This window comes from Ochotona curzoniae, unplaced genomic scaffold (genome assembly GCF_017591425.1).
Source record: "Ochotona curzoniae isolate NIBS_2020 unplaced genomic scaffold, NIBS_Ocur_1.0 contig_3190, whole genome shotgun sequence".
In the NCBI taxonomy this organism is placed as follows: domain Eukaryota; kingdom Metazoa; phylum Chordata; class Mammalia; order Lagomorpha; family Ochotonidae; genus Ochotona; species Ochotona curzoniae.
The window spans coordinates 12,414,197-12,429,597 of NW_024465751.1; the positions used below are offsets into that span (position 1 = coordinate 12,414,197).

Consider the following 15,401-nt stretch of genomic DNA (forward strand, 5'->3'; position numbering starts at 1 on the left):
GATTAAAATAAATAATAAAACAATAATTCATGTCACCCAATAGTTCCCAAAAAAGATATTATATGGTTGCCATTGTTAGAGACAGGATACAGAGATAGATTTGACATGAAACTCCTGTCCTCATAAAATTAGTGTTCTATTGCAAAATGTAGGCAGCTGACGAATTTTAACATGTTGTTTTGATTGTTAAAAAAGCATAGCTGCCTGCAGTTTCCACATCCTATACTGGTGCCAAATCGTGCCTCAGCTGCTCCACTTCGGATCTGCCTGTCTGTTAGTGGCCCAGAAAGGCAGCAGATGATGCCTCAAATACTTGGGTCCCTCCATCCATTTATGAAACCCTAATGAAGCTTCTGGCTCTGGGTTTTGACCTGGCTCAGCCTCAGCCACCGGGACCAACTGGGAGAGTGAACCAGTAGATGGAAGGTTTTTCTCTCTCTGTTGGTCTCTCCCACTGTCTGTGACTAGGATTTTGAAATAAATAAATAAATAAATATTATAAAAGAAAAGGGCACAAGTGAGGATAATGAATAGAATCCAATGAAAGGTTGGTATGGCAGTGAATCATAATAGACACTTATAAAGCAAAGGGGGAAAACCAGACAGGAACAGGAAAACTTTGGGTAGAAATTTTGTGCTGAAACTAAAAAGCGAATTATTATGGTAGTGAGCACTTAACCAAATAAAAAAGCCAAGAGATTTTCATGTGGCTTCCAAGTTTGCCAGCTAATCTGTGGGAATATGAATCAGGAAACTGAGGAGGGAAAAGAAACACAAACGTAAGTCTGTATGACCAAATTTTGGAAAACAAAAAGAATGAGTGCTAGGGAAGTCCACACCACTTAAAAAGATTTGCCTCCCAGGATTTGGCCAAATGTGGTATCTGGAGGAGGCCTTTTGGCATGTCTGAAAATGCCAGAGACAGTACTGTAAACAGGCGACGGGTTGTGGAATGAAGGTCCTGTCTGGGATTCTGAGAAGCCACTGACTACATTAGGTTCACGTCACGAAATCGCAGCAACATGTGGCAGTGACAGAGGTCTGCATGCGATCCACGGGCTGCTGCTGCGAAGATTTTAACATATGCAGACCGAGATCCCAGCCTATCCTGTGGCCTGAGCAGGGATTTTCTGTGAAACAGAAATGTACTGAGTATCCTGCCCCAGCTGTCCTCAAACTAGCAGAGCTAGGCTCTGGTACTCGGGTAAACTGCAAAAATAGGATCAAAATTTTTGATTCTGGACATAAACATTCACATTTCTTACTGCAAACACTATTAACGACTCGTTCTTACATAAGTCTGGTAAGCTCCAGGAAGTTTGAAGTAGACTAGCATCATGGTTGAATTTTAACAGGCTGTTGAAACTCATGTACTTTTTTTCTGTACACCATTTATGCTCAGTGACAACTGAGAAAAAGTCAATCATGTAATGACATATTTGTGATCTAGATGTATGCTGTAAACTGCTATCGTAACAATGGCTTGGAAACTTGGAAGCCCAAGTGTCGGAAGCAAATTGATTCTGTCCATGTATGCAGAGATGGAGATGCACCATCAGGGTATATTTCCAGGAGAAAGTGATTTTCCAGGTGTCTATCCCTCTTGTGCCCCCAATCCCTTTTCTCCTCATGGTTCTTCCATATTACTTGCCCTGCACTTTGGATGGGAGGGCAACTGGCGCAAACTGGAACATGGGGAATGCTGGCTGAACTTCATATATTCTGTTCAAGTTCTGTCATTTTACAGAACACTACTGGTGCCATCCCAGGTCTGTGATATTCATCTTCCTCCATGTACCTGCCACACTCTGCAGTTGTCTTTGATTTAATACAGAGCCTATTGCTTTATTGAACTTTGTGTTATTCTTGCTTGCTCCCCTGAACCATAGTTCTTTGAGAGTAAGGGCTTTGTCTTAATCATCTTTGCCCACTATTTCCATTCTGAATGCTGAAACACACAGTGAGGACTTAGTGAATGTTTGATGACAGGGCGTACATTTGTGAATAAACCTGGAAGGAGTTAGGTGGCAGAATTGGTGACAAAGAAGAAATGAATTCTGGATAAAGAGAGAAGCAAAAACATGGGTAATCTCATAGAGTAGCTATTGATGATGCTAATTGCTGGATTAGTATGTGTCATTACTATAATGAGTTGATATTCATCTTCATGAACAGGGTTGAACAAAAAAATCAGCTGTAATGCAATGGAGTGTCATGTTGAGGACTGTCAAGAAATGATGGGGTTGGGAAGAGGGAAATGCCAAATGGTGGAGCCTTGTCATTGTCCAACATTATTGTTCAGTGACTGCGTGGCATGCAAAAATGTGACTGCTACTTTGTTGTGCTTTTAATGGAACAAATTGCGTGCTAGGCTTGAGTTTGAGTTTGGACGAGTGTATTTGGTAAGAATTAAAAGTTAATCATAAAGGAGAAGAGCTTCTCAAAGAATTTTGATACTTCTGCTTCCAGCTGAAACCAGGAAATTCAGAGGCAGCAAAAATGAAAACAAGGAAAACATTAATGGAAATTTTGAACCTAGAAAAGGTTTGGTTTGAGTTTTGAAGGAAAGCCTGGGTTAATCAACTACCCCCAAGTATTACTGTTATGATTTGCTGGCTTTCTATTTGCTTATTATTTGCTTAATATTGTCATGTTATGTTCTAATGCTTATGGGTGGGTCCCTAAATTTGGCGGCTTAACCAAGACTCCTACTTTTACTGTAATGGTAGTTTGCAAAGCCAAACTACCCGGAACAGACTTGTGTTGTAATAGTGTAGGCTGTTATGCCTCAAATCAGCAGTTCTACTTGGGAGGGACTTGCAAAGTATTCTACTAAGGTTTTCTCCACTACTTGCATAGATTGGTAATATTTTAATTAAAGCAACATGTATACATAATTTAATAAGTGATTGCCAGAACTGAGTTCCTCTAATAAAAGTAATGATTTTTTTTATTATTATTATTATTATCACTTAGGGAATCATGAGTTTCCTAAACCTCAATCCCTAAATGTTTTGGTTGGTAAGGAATCCAATTTTCAAGAATCTGTGAAAGTTTTAACTTTATCCTATCCAAAGTGTGCAGGTCAATTCCCAGGCACTTATTTTGCATATATAAGAGAAGCTTTGCATGTTAAAGTTGCATCTTTTCTTCCTCAAACAGTAAATGTTTCAGGCCTTCCCCTCTGAGAAAAAGTAGACCCCTGGGGATTTGAATCTGCAGCTCAACTGAGTTCTTTAGTAACTGATGCATAATCCCTCTTCTATATTGAAAGAACCCTTGTGAATGTCCACTTATTTTATCTATACATGTTTCTTTAAGTTCTTACCTAAAGAGTTTTACTACGTGTGACCAAGCTGCTTATGTTAAATGCTCATTACTACTCATTTCTTATGCTGAAGTAATGCACATTTCAGTTGTAGTTTGCAAATAATGATCAACTGAGCCTTCCTCTTAATTAAATCATTAACTCCATGAATTCCAGGGGTCAAATTAATTATTTCTATAAAAATATACAACACTGTTGGTTTTCATTCAGCTGAATCTTTTAAAAATTGATTATATATAATATTTCTTTCTAATGAAGATGTCAAGTATTTATAAGACAAGAAAGCATTAAGAGAAATATGGCGTTTTCATTATGCTTTTGGTAACTGTAAGCCTGACCCATGCTTGGGTGATCAGATAAACAAACAAACAAAAAAGCTAAGAAAACCAGTTGATTAAATTAAGGAGAAGGTGCTGTTATTAATAAGTAAGTTAGCAAATTCTAGACAACTTGACCCTCTTCCAATATTTGCGTAGCATTTGCATCTAAAGCAGTTTATTCTTTTTTTCTTCCCTAGAGAGACACCTCCTCTATGGACGGCCAGCAGTGCTTTACCGGACTAGATATGATATTTTATATCATACTGACTTTGAAAGTGGTTACAGTGAAATATTCCTAATGCCACTCTGGACGTCATATACTGTTTCCAAACAGGTCATTAAGGAAATCGGATGTTGCATGTTCTGCATTCCATTGCATTCCTTGCATTATTCCAATCATTGCTTGCTTAATAGAATTTTGTTTTGCAAAACAGCTTAATTTTTCCTAATGAAAGAATCTCTGCTTTGGATCTATTGCAAGATATTTTGAACTAGTCTTTGTTCAGTGTTCTAATAATTTCATAGCAGTATGCTCAGTTTTGAAAGGAACATGCTAGCTCTCTTAGTTTATTTTACTCTGCTTAAGTAAGTCACTGCTCAATAATTAACAAGTTACCAAGGTTTGTTTGCTTGTTTGTTTTAATAGGCTATATTTTTTAGAGCAGTTTTTGCCTTACAGCAAGATTAAGTGGAAAGTACATAGAGCTCCCATATACTCCGTACCCCACCCCAGTCCCTGGCCACCCTCTCCTGGTATAAGCATTTGTTTTGTTAGTTTCAGTTTTGATGAAGATGAGATAGGTTGGTATATATATCATGAATTAGAAAAGTTTACTTGCCAGTTGAAAAATATTTGTAAGTTTTGAATATAAACTAAAACTACTTTTATTTTCAGACACAATGTCTTATTTTGTTTGTGCTCTGTACACCTGTGAATGTTTTAGTGCTTAACAAATATACATAAAATGAATCTATATATAGACACATATATGTGTATATCAAACCTATATATAGACCTCTATAACGGTGCATATTTGTAGACTTGGTTTTTTAGGGAGAATGTTTCTTATTCCTTAGAGTGCTATTTTTCACTCAGCTTCTATGGAATCCTATTCATTATTTCAACCATGGGATTTTTGCTTTGTGTTCTGTTGCATTTATTGTTATTGTTATTTTGTTTTGTTTTATTAAGACTTGATATGAGAGTAATGCTTCAAAAAACAAGAGCCTGAGGATGATTGCTGGTTTGGTGTTGTCTCTGTGATGGCATTACCAATCCTCTGACTTCCCGTGCAGGCTGAGGTCTCTGGCATTCCTGAGCATCTGACCAGCTGCGTGAGACCAGATGTCCGTGTTTCTCCGAGTTTCAGTCAGAACTGTCTGGCCTACAAAAACGATAAGCAGATGTCCTATGGATTCCTCTTTCCTCCGTGTAAGTGTCACGGTACTAAGATCGAATTACTGCAGATGGAGCGTACAGTTCTGGGTTTCGTGGATCCTGAAAGTTTGTTTTAGGCATTCAGGGGCTAGAGCTTTCTTTGCAATGGGGCACAAAAGAGATTGTAGAGATGAACGTGTATTGAATCTTTCAAAAAAAATTTGGCTGAAAATCAATCAGCTTTAAAACAGCTGGTTTTCACGGGGGAATTCTACAATGCAAGGGAATCTTTTGTCTGCTCCCTCTCGCTTCAGTAAAGGGGACCTGAAACCAAACCAGGAAATCTGCGTGACAAGTGTCCTCTGGTGAACATGGCAGATGATCTGTTAGGAACACATGAATCCCTTTAATTATCTCTCATTACCTTGGTGAGATTTCTTTACTGTCTGGATTGCACTAACAAAATCAAGGAATTCTTTAATACAATGCTTAGTAGACTCAGGAACTAGGTAGGAAGATAAAGCTTGATCAACACATTAAGAGAAAACAGCCTAGTGAAGAAAAGCTATTGGGTGGAAGGGCAATTTGGAAATGTGTAAAGGACACGTTGAACAGCATTCAAGAACAGATCTCTCTCCTTCTTGCTCATTTACACCAGTAGCAACCAACTTTCCTATTGATGTGGATTTTGGTAAACAGCACACAATATTTGTTTTCCCATGTTTAGATCTGAGCTCTTCCCCAGAAGCTAAATACGATGCATTCCTTGTAACTAATATGGTTCCGATGTATCCTGCTTTCAAACGTAAGTCCACTATTTACCTACTAAAGTGTTCTTTATGAGAATAAATGTCTCCAACTGTACCACTTACCGTTTCTTCCTCTGTATTGATTTTAATATTAATAATAATGCCTTTCAGGTGTTGAGCTTTTATACTTTTTAAAGGCCTTTTGTTTAAATTCTCTGCTGTTGATATAAAATCTGAATGTGTGAGGGAAGTTGGCAGGCTGTTCATCCCTTGATTTAATTAAAAGTTGACATCCCAAGTGGTGAGTAAGCTATCAAGGTAGAAGCTGAACTAGATCGAGTTTATAATTTCTTCCAGCCATTCTATTTCAGTGCGTGGGTACTCGCTGACATTCTTTCACACCTGTATCTGTGGTTCATTACAGTCAAAATTGTGAGTGCATCTTGCCTTCAAGGTGATGATTTAATTCAGAATGTTGACCCTGAAACCCAGCAGAAATGCAAAAAGCCTTCCGATCGTTTTAAGGCCATGTGAATTATTATTTTAGAGTCTTTGAACACTTACACCTGATTAATGTATAACACACATTTTTTATGGATTGTGGTGACACTACGAATTTGATTGATAATACCTGGCCCCACAGACTAAGTTCTTATCTCTGGAGTATTATTAATGGCTGTGTGGACACAGATAAACTAGCTCATGTATCAGTGATAAAATTATGAAGTTTGATTGTGTGACCTGTAAGACTTATATGAATTTATGACTTAATTGTCCAGTGGCTAAAACAACCCATTTTTAAACTTGTCAACAACTAATTCCATCTAGCTATCCTTTCATCCACTCATGCCTTCAGAAACTGAGAAACCATCTCTGGATTACCTATTATTAATTCATTTACAGTGAATAGATCATTCTGTTCCCGGGGATGACAGGAAAATGAAGCATCATTACCTTGGCTGAATTGCTAGAATAGGAGTGGGCTCTGTCCCAGGACTCAGGGCTGAAACAGACTTTCACAATTGGAAGAGTGATTGCGATTGCTACTTCTGTGGCAAGTTTCGCCTGTTTTACATTGGCGAAATGGCACACATGGCTTAAAGAAGAAGTGTATTTGATGTCCAAGCTAGTGAATGAAGTTTTGTTCAAAGACAGACTCTATGGCCTGTGAGTGAAAAATCAATTTTTTTTCCCTAACAAGCAAGTTTCCTGATTTCTTTTAAAACTTAAGTGAGGAACATTTTAGAAACTCACATTGGTATGTTTATCACCATGATGCATGAAATGCAACTTCATTTAATTTGTACAAATGAGGGTTTTCTGAACTTCTTTATTGGTGCCTTCTTTTGACCATAAAGGAAACACACAGTACCACCCTGAGGCTGATGTGGAAAGGACCTTGCACAGAGAGCTGGCTGTTTTTCTGCCCTACCAAAATAGATTGGCTCATGCCGCATTTCTGTGGGCTTGACTTTTTCACTGTTCTCATTGTTTTTTTCTTTCCTTTCTCTCTCTGTCTCTCTCTCTCTCTGTCTCTCTTGTTAATGCTTAAATGAATATTTCAGCTTCTTTTTCTCCCACTGTCCCTTTTGTCTCTGTACTGCAAATAATGATCCTGGGGTTTGGGGTTGTGGGCTGTTTGACTTCTTGTTTGGAGTGGAGGGTCAGGTGATCTAAAGTGTAGTTGATGCTGTACAAGGAAGATAGTCCAGTGGTTTTTGTCAAGAGGAAGGAAGAATTGTTGCTGAGTTGAGCTTAGTATTTGTGAACCAGCCCATTGCCTGCCTCCCCATCCTGTTATTCTCTTCTCCAGCCCTTCTTCTCTTCCTCTACGCTCCCCTCATGCTCTGGGTGAGGTTAATGTGGACAAGGAAGTTTTCTGAATTGGATAACATGGAAAGTGAGAAATGGGGGCCCAGCGATAACCTTGGGGCTAAAGTCTTCGTCTTGCATGTGCTGGAATCCCATGTGGGTGCTGGTTCATATACTGGCTGCTCCACTTTCCTTCCAGCTATCTGCTTGTGGACTGGGAAAACAGTAGAGGATGGCCCAAAGCCTTGGGACCCTGCACCTGTGTGGGAGATCTGGAGGAAGCTGCTGACTTTGGCTCAGTTTCTGCTTTTGTGGTCATTTGGGAAGTGAACCAGCAGATGGAAGATCTTTTTCTCTTTCTCTCCTTCTCTTTGTAAATCTGCATTTCCAATAAAAACAAATAAATACAAAAAAAAAAAAGAAAGTGAGAAATTGATAGTAGAATAAAAACCAAACATGTCTACCAGGGAATGAGTTTTCCACCAAAGGGGCAAGCAGATATTAAAGTTTAGATTGGAACAAGTTTGGTAATGTTGAGGGTAAGAAAGTAAGCCCTGTAGCTGAAGGACAGTTGGGAAGGCAAATTGCAGAGATAGGCAGGAGGAGAGTTGGGATTTTATTTGAATTATAATGAAGAATCATGTAGAACTTTAGAAATGCATGGGTGTGTGTGTGTGTTGCAATCTGACTTAAGGTATAAAAGGTTAAATAACAGACTACGAACGCCTTATGAAGGATTATATTATTGTAACAATATTGGGAAAATCAGCCAGGGGTGGGAATTTCTGGTGGTGGGAGGGGTGTAAATCCCAGACTTTATAGAATTGTACCATAAAATTCAAAATTTAAAATAAAAAAAAATTTTTAAAAAAGGTTCTGTTCTCTTTCTCTCTTTCTCTCTCTCTCTCTCTCTCTCTCTCACACACACACACACACACACACACACACACACACACTTTGGAATGGATTAATTCTTATAACGGGTTATAACATCTTCACTGTATTTTCCTCATTTGCCTTTTACAATGTTTACATGGGAGAGCTTGGCCAAAGTAAGGAGTTTAGTTCATGAACAACTGATGTTTGTCTTTGCACAGGGGTCTGGAATTATTTCCAGAGAGTACTGGTGAAGAAATATGCTTCAGAAAGAAATGGAGTTAATGTGATAAGTGGGCCAATTTTTGACTATGACTACGACGGCTTGCATGACACAGAGGACAAAATCAAACAGTAAGCCTTTCATTTTCACTCGCTGATAGGTTCTTAAACTCCAAGATCTCATGTGGGCTATTTTTCAATTATTCATATACTAGAAAGCAGATGATATCACCTAAACTTTTTTTTTCTTTCATTCTTTTGAATTCTTTGATTCTTTTAGGTTTCTGGTTAAAGTGGCATTGGTGTTTGAAGAGACAATTCCAAAATTATGTTAAATGTGCTTTTCCATTCCATGAAAGAAAATATGTCTAAGAATTCTTAAAAGCTTATTTATTTGAAAGGCACTGTAACAGAGAGTGATAAAGGGAGACAGGGAGAAAGAGAGGGAGAGAGACAGAGAGAGGATATACAGATAACTGTAACAGAAAATATTCCTTTTCTAATGCTGAGAAAAGAAATTTTATCTTATTTTGCATTTCCCTCTTTGTTTTCCATTGCTATAATTTCTAATGAACATTATTAACTCAGTAATTTTGGTATTTAGAAAAGTGATTACAATTAAGATAGTAGAATTCCTGGCAAGGAATCGCAAATTTCAGTATTCCACTGTACTGGAAAAGATGTTTCTGTACCTGTAGATTCTTGCCTAATAGTTCTTATGCTGCCTTTGGCCAATGAGTTCTTTGTACCAAACTTGGGAATTCACTGTGGCTTGAGAAAGCTGTTATTCTCCTAACTCCACTGTCTCTTTCCTTTTTTTAAGTCTAGGAAACATGAATTTAAGCATAAGACTCACCAACACCAAAACCTTTATTTAAAGGATGTGGCCTAAACAGTAGAACCCCAAACTCCCAACTTAACACTGGGAACCCATTGTCATTGCTCTTTTTTTTGTCATTTGTCTTTTATTAGCTTTTCTAGGCTTTCATTTCCACGACACTGACCTGTTTACCGTTTCCTGACTCCAAGTCATGGATGAAATTGTTTTCTTGTCTAAACTCTTTCTCACTGTACAAGACTGAAAGAGAGGATTCTGGGCAAAAGAAATGTGATGTTTAGTGCTAAAGATCCATCTACGTGTGAATTTCTTTTAGTGACTTGGGCAGTATTCATTGACCAGGATTTTATTCCCCCCACCATTTCAGGTATGTGGAAGGCAGCCCCATCCCTGTTCCGACTCATTATTACAGTATCATCACCAGCTGTTTGGACTTCACACAGCCTGCAGATAAGTGTGATGGCCCCCTTTCTGTATCATCCTTCATCCTTCCTCACCGAGCTGACAACGATGAGAGCTGCAATGTGAGTGCAAAGAGGGAGAGATTTGAGGGTTGGCTTGCATACTTAATTTTAAAAAATATTTTGTGTATTTGAGGTGTAGAGTGAAAGAGTGGGAAGGAGATGGGGAGGGAGAAAGAGATGTTTCCATTCATTAGTTTACTCTGCGATGGGTTGCGACAATAGGGGTGGGATCAGACCAAAGTTAGGAGCCTGGAACTCCACCCCGGTCTCCCACATGAGTGGGAGGTGCTCAAGTCCTTGGGCTTCGCCCCCACCCCGCACTGCCTTACCAGGAATGTTAGCAGAAAGCTGGATCTAAGTGGAGGAGCAAGGATTCAAGGCAAAACTGTAGTATTGAATGCCAGCCTTAGAGTGGCAGCTTAGCCTGTTTCACCCAATCATTGCTTCTTAACTCATATTCCCATTGTTGAATGACAACACTGTTACTTTAAAGCATTCAGACTATGCAACAAAGTAGGAAGAAGAATCAACTAGAACTTGGATTAATGCTTAGGAACTTTGAATTATTGTTGATGTTTCAATGTTTTTATATGTGGGTGTGTTGGGGGTTTGTGCATTTAGCATAGTACTATTCATCTGCTCAATTTTGATAAATAAATCATGTCCAAATGTCTTCCGTTTTGCAAAAGGCAGAAATTATCTTTTATATTTTATACCTTTTATATTTACCACATTTTATGAAGAGAAAGTGAGCATTAGCACAGTTTTAATAATTATTGAAACCAGCTAAGAATTTATAGAAATTTGTTGTATTTTTTATGTTTTTGGGCATATTTTGAAGTTCCCACAGTGACAACTTTAAAACACACGAATACACACATACATATATGTACACACAAAGAAACAAAGAGACCAAAGAATATACATGGGTATTTCAAAACGATAATAGAGATGTAATGAAAATATGATTATTTTGGTGCAAAAACATTGAAATTCATACATAATTTTTCATAATATTCATTTTCCTATGCCTTGCACATCACCTTTTTTCTGCTGTTCATTATGTAGGAGATGCACTAGTCGTGCCATTCTCACACAGCACAGAAGACTTCTGACCCATTTGTTCCTGGAGACCCTGGGGACAGGATGGCCTGATGAATAACTCCTGGGAAGGAAGTTAGGAGCTATGCTGTGTGTGCTAGTTCCGCACTCACCTGCTACTCAGGACAAATCTTGTAATTTAAAAAACTCTCTTTAATGCAATTGAAATTCCTTGTTCTAAGATTTATTTTTGAAGTAATGGTTTCTATGGTTTTATTTCACTTCTAAGAAGGAAAAGGGCTAGAATCCACAAAGAGTCTTATTTAACAAGTTGTACTCAAATATCTAAGTTATAGCAGGAACTCTGGCAGTCTGCTCTATGGACTGGGGCAGTTGCAGTACTGAAAGGCAAAGAGCCACAGGAGTGTATCACACGGAGATGATGACCTTTATGGGCGATGTAACATTTGGTCTATGGCTTCAGTTGTGAGTAGCTGTTGGTGCTACAAATATTCACAGTGAAATAAAGGGTGCAGGAAAAATAGAAACTTGAAATACGGTCTGGGAAGGTAGTGGGATTTGTCTAGAACATGGGAAATGTACGTAGAGGAGGCAACAACATTTTTAAGATTTTTTTTAAGATTTTTAAAAAGTAGTATAATATACAGTATTAATAACAGTTATCATTGATTGTACCAGCAGCAATAGTAGTTGTCATCATTTCCAAGTATGCAAGTGCTGGAGAAGGCCTGTACGTACAGCCTGATCAATAGTCTCACCATTGCATGAGGCAGGAATACAGATCTTTTGTTTTCCTTGCCCTTTTATTAACTATGGAGAAACCCCTGTTTGATAGAAGGAAAATATGTCGCCTGGTTACTTGGTGGGGTACTAGTACATCAAAGCTATAAGTTCAAGACCTTTGATTCTCAAATCCCATCCTCTTTCCAGGTTACCTGATTTTTATTTGGTAAATCTTGGGACATTAGGGTTTGTTCTTCTTGGCCAGGCGCTCGTGAGCCATGGAAAATGTTTAATTATAAGAGCCACATTCCAGTGGTGTTCAATGTACTGTATTTTCTTTGTGCTTCAGTTTTACTAAAAACTTCTGGGGACAGAAAATTCTTGCCAAAAATCGAATAGATATTATTGTGTGAAATTCAAAATTATTATGCATTTTTAAAGGTAAATCTAACTCTGGAAAAACTTTTCTACAGATTGCAGGCTGTTTAAGGTACAGAGAGAAGCATGTTCAAATTCATCTTTCATGATGGGAATGTGGTAATAGGAGAGTTTGAAACACTACATTTCAACTCTGCAAAATGAAATGCACAGAGGTCTTCCTGTCCCTCTCCAGGAATTCTTAACAGAGTTCACTGACATTTTGTTGCTTATCAAAGAACCTCCTGTCCCTAAAGGAAGCTTCCCTTGCTTTTCAGATGCTGGGGCTTAAATTCACTAACTTTTTTGGGAGAAAGCCATAGAGAAAGACACATAAAGAATATATGTCCACATGAAAAAGGGCAGGAAGCAAGCTGCTACATTTGGTTTACGTCAGTAGTTCAAGTTGCTTTAAAATGTTTTTCTTGGATTGGTTCACCTTTTTGTCACTTTTGTGTCTTGTACACTACTGCCTCAATGAGCAAAGACTTCTGCGAATCAGCAGCTTGTAGCAGGGCAGACATTATTTTCATCCTGTGCACCCCAGCTAGTGTTTCCTAAAGATAAATTGGGGAACAGATTTCATTGGGTGAGTATCAGATGAGATGAGAATGTCGCTTTGGGGAAAATGGGTACATCATTTCCCAAGGAAAGCAATAGTGAAAGGTAGATTTTGTTTCTGAATTCTGAAACTCTCAGCTTGCCATTATATAAATTATGAAAAACCTTTGCACTCCTTTTCACATGTTTAAGTCACTGTATTTATAAGGGAGAAAATTGGACTGACTGACTGTTGAAAAAAATGAAGCAAATGAGCTGAATATAAAAATTCTTCCAAAATACATCCTCATGTATTCTCTGCTTGCTCTGAAGAGGTCTTGACCTATCAAGAGACCTCCTAGTTTGTTAATTACAAGCTCTCTCTGAGGACTGGTCAGCGTCCTTGTGGATTAAGTTATATTTAGGTCTTTCCCTTTCTGTGAATTGCAGAGACCTTGGTTAGGTTGGACAGGAGACAGCTAGGGCATGGAAGGTTAAAATCCTTACTTCCTCAGCCTGCAAAGCAATTTCTTCCCATTTCTTCAACATGCCTGGATGGCCAGGCATCAAGTTCCTGAACCAACACCCTCATGGTACAAATTTAGCCCTGCCACACGCTGTTGTAGCTCTCTGTCCAGGCCTGTGTGTGTTGGAGCTTTCCGAGCAAACTTGTGCAGATCTTTGCATTTTGGTGGGCAGTTCCCTGAGACCATCAGTATTGAGAGCTGGGCGAAGGCATGTCTGATCATTCCTAGCCCTGGGGCTTGCACTGAACCTTCAACATTAAGGGGGACTCTCGGAGACCATTGTGAACGATAGGGACCTTCAGGAAGGGGATTACTCAAAAAAAGACGTACCTGCCCCAGGGCTGCTAATGAAGGCAGGCATTACTCCTTCATTCACAAACGTCTTGGATCTTATTCTTTCACTCAAAAATAAAAGGATAGACTTTGTTTACTGTGGCTGATGGAGTTCATTGGAATGTCTTTTACCTGGAATTTGTGGTGAGAGGTAGTGGTTTTGGCTAGCAGTTCAAACGGAAAATGATTCGTTTCTTCCATGGCATTTCCTCACTTTCTCCCAACTACCCCTTTTCCTTTATCTCTTTTCTGCTTCTTAGGGAACTGTAGATGTAAAGAATGTTAACCTTGCCAATGAGTGAAGAAATGAAAGTTTCGGAAGGTCAAATAGTTGAACAAAGTCTGCTAGACAGGAAGTGGCTGACCCACATTTTTGGCTCAGGTGTTTCCAACCCCAAGTTGCACATGTATCTGCTGAGATGCTTCACATTGAATTCCGTGTTTGAACATCAGTTCAGGGCCACACAAGAGAGGATGCAGTTAATGTAGTGGGCTTTAGATAACAAAACAAAACAAAAATAAAAACACCAAAATTGAGTGTGTGCACACACACACACACACACACACACACACACAAGTACTTTTGTTCATTAGGTACAAGGTCTTTACTTTTCTTGGGAGGCAGAAGAATAGACCAAATGACATGTTTTCTGTGTGTTCAATATTGCAATTTGACAGCTGGGCAAAGACCCACATTATTGAATTCTCCAGGGTCTTTGGTTTTCCTAATTTTGATTTATGTTGTAAGAGCCTATTGAGCAAAATGACCTCTCATACCACATGTCTTATTTATTCGGTACAGCTAATTGCTGGTGAAGATGTTGACAGCCAAGGACAGGTCTTTCTAGCACATTCCACACAGGATTGCAATAAGGGGACAGAGCGAGGTCAGGAAGGAGCAACAGGCATCGGCTCTGTGTGCTGGAGAATGTAGGGGTCATCGGTGCATTTGGAACCAACTGACCATTTGGACAATCTCCACTGGAAAATTTTGAGTCTGACTTTTTTTCTTTTTAATTTCCATCGCAGAGCTCAGAGGATGAGTCCAGATGGGTAGAAGACCTCATAAAGATGCATACAGCTCGGGTGCGAGACATTGAACATCTCACCAGTCTCGACTTTTTCCGAAAGACTAGCCGCAGCTATCCAGAAATTCTGACGCTCAAGACCTACCTGCATACGTATGAGAGCGAGATCTGACTCTTTAATCATCGGCAGTGTGCAGTCGTATCAACTGGTGTATATTTTTATATTGTGTTTGTATTTATTAATTTGAAACCAGGACATTACAAAAAGTTAGTCTTTTAATCCTGTACCAAATCTGACATATTAAGCCTGAATGACTCCACTGTTTTCCTCTAATGCTTGATTTAGGTAGTCTTGTGTTCTGAGTAGAGCTTGTAATAAATACTGCAGCATGAGTTTTTAGTGGAAGCTTCTTAACGGTGCTGCAGATTTGATATTTGCATTGAGGAAATACTAATTTTCCAATGCACAGTTGCCACATTTAGTCCTGTACTGTATCAAAATGCTGATTTTGTAAAGTTGCATTTATTTGCTGTTAACTATGACAGACATATTTAAGCCTTATAGACCAAATCTTAAAAATAATAAATCACACATTCAGTTTTTTTTCTGGTTTTCTGTGGCCTTTATTGCATTTGTAAATGACAAGCTTTTCTGCAGGTCTATGCATGCGTGGAAGGAACACACTGTTTCCCAAGGCCCTCTTCCTGGTTGATTCTGGAATATTTAGGTGGTTGGCTTGGGATGGGTTAGGTCCTTATCTATGGGAAATCAAGACCATAGAGG

At 38.8% G+C, this 15,401-nt stretch overlaps 1 protein-coding gene across 2 annotated transcripts in view; it reads left to right on the top strand.

Moving 5' to 3' along the window:
- The window catches only part of ENPP2 (ectonucleotide pyrophosphatase/phosphodiesterase 2), a 74,184-nt gene extending 58,964 nt beyond the window's left edge, over positions 1–15,220 (top strand). For both annotated transcript variants that reach the window (XM_040979378.1, XM_040979379.1), the window contains 6 exons: positions 3,846–3,982; positions 4,945–5,080; positions 5,754–5,831; positions 8,685–8,817; positions 9,891–10,047; positions 14,619–15,220. In XM_040979378.1, the coding sequence (XP_040835312.1) occupies positions 3,846–3,982; positions 4,945–5,080; positions 5,754–5,831; positions 8,685–8,817; positions 9,891–10,047; positions 14,619–14,789 (812 nt within the window). In that variant the 3' untranslated portion in view covers positions 14,790–15,220. The remainder of the gene's footprint in view (positions 1–3,845; positions 3,983–4,944; positions 5,081–5,753; positions 5,832–8,684; positions 8,818–9,890; positions 10,048–14,618) is intronic.
- Positions 15,221–15,401: the final 181 nt, after the last annotated feature.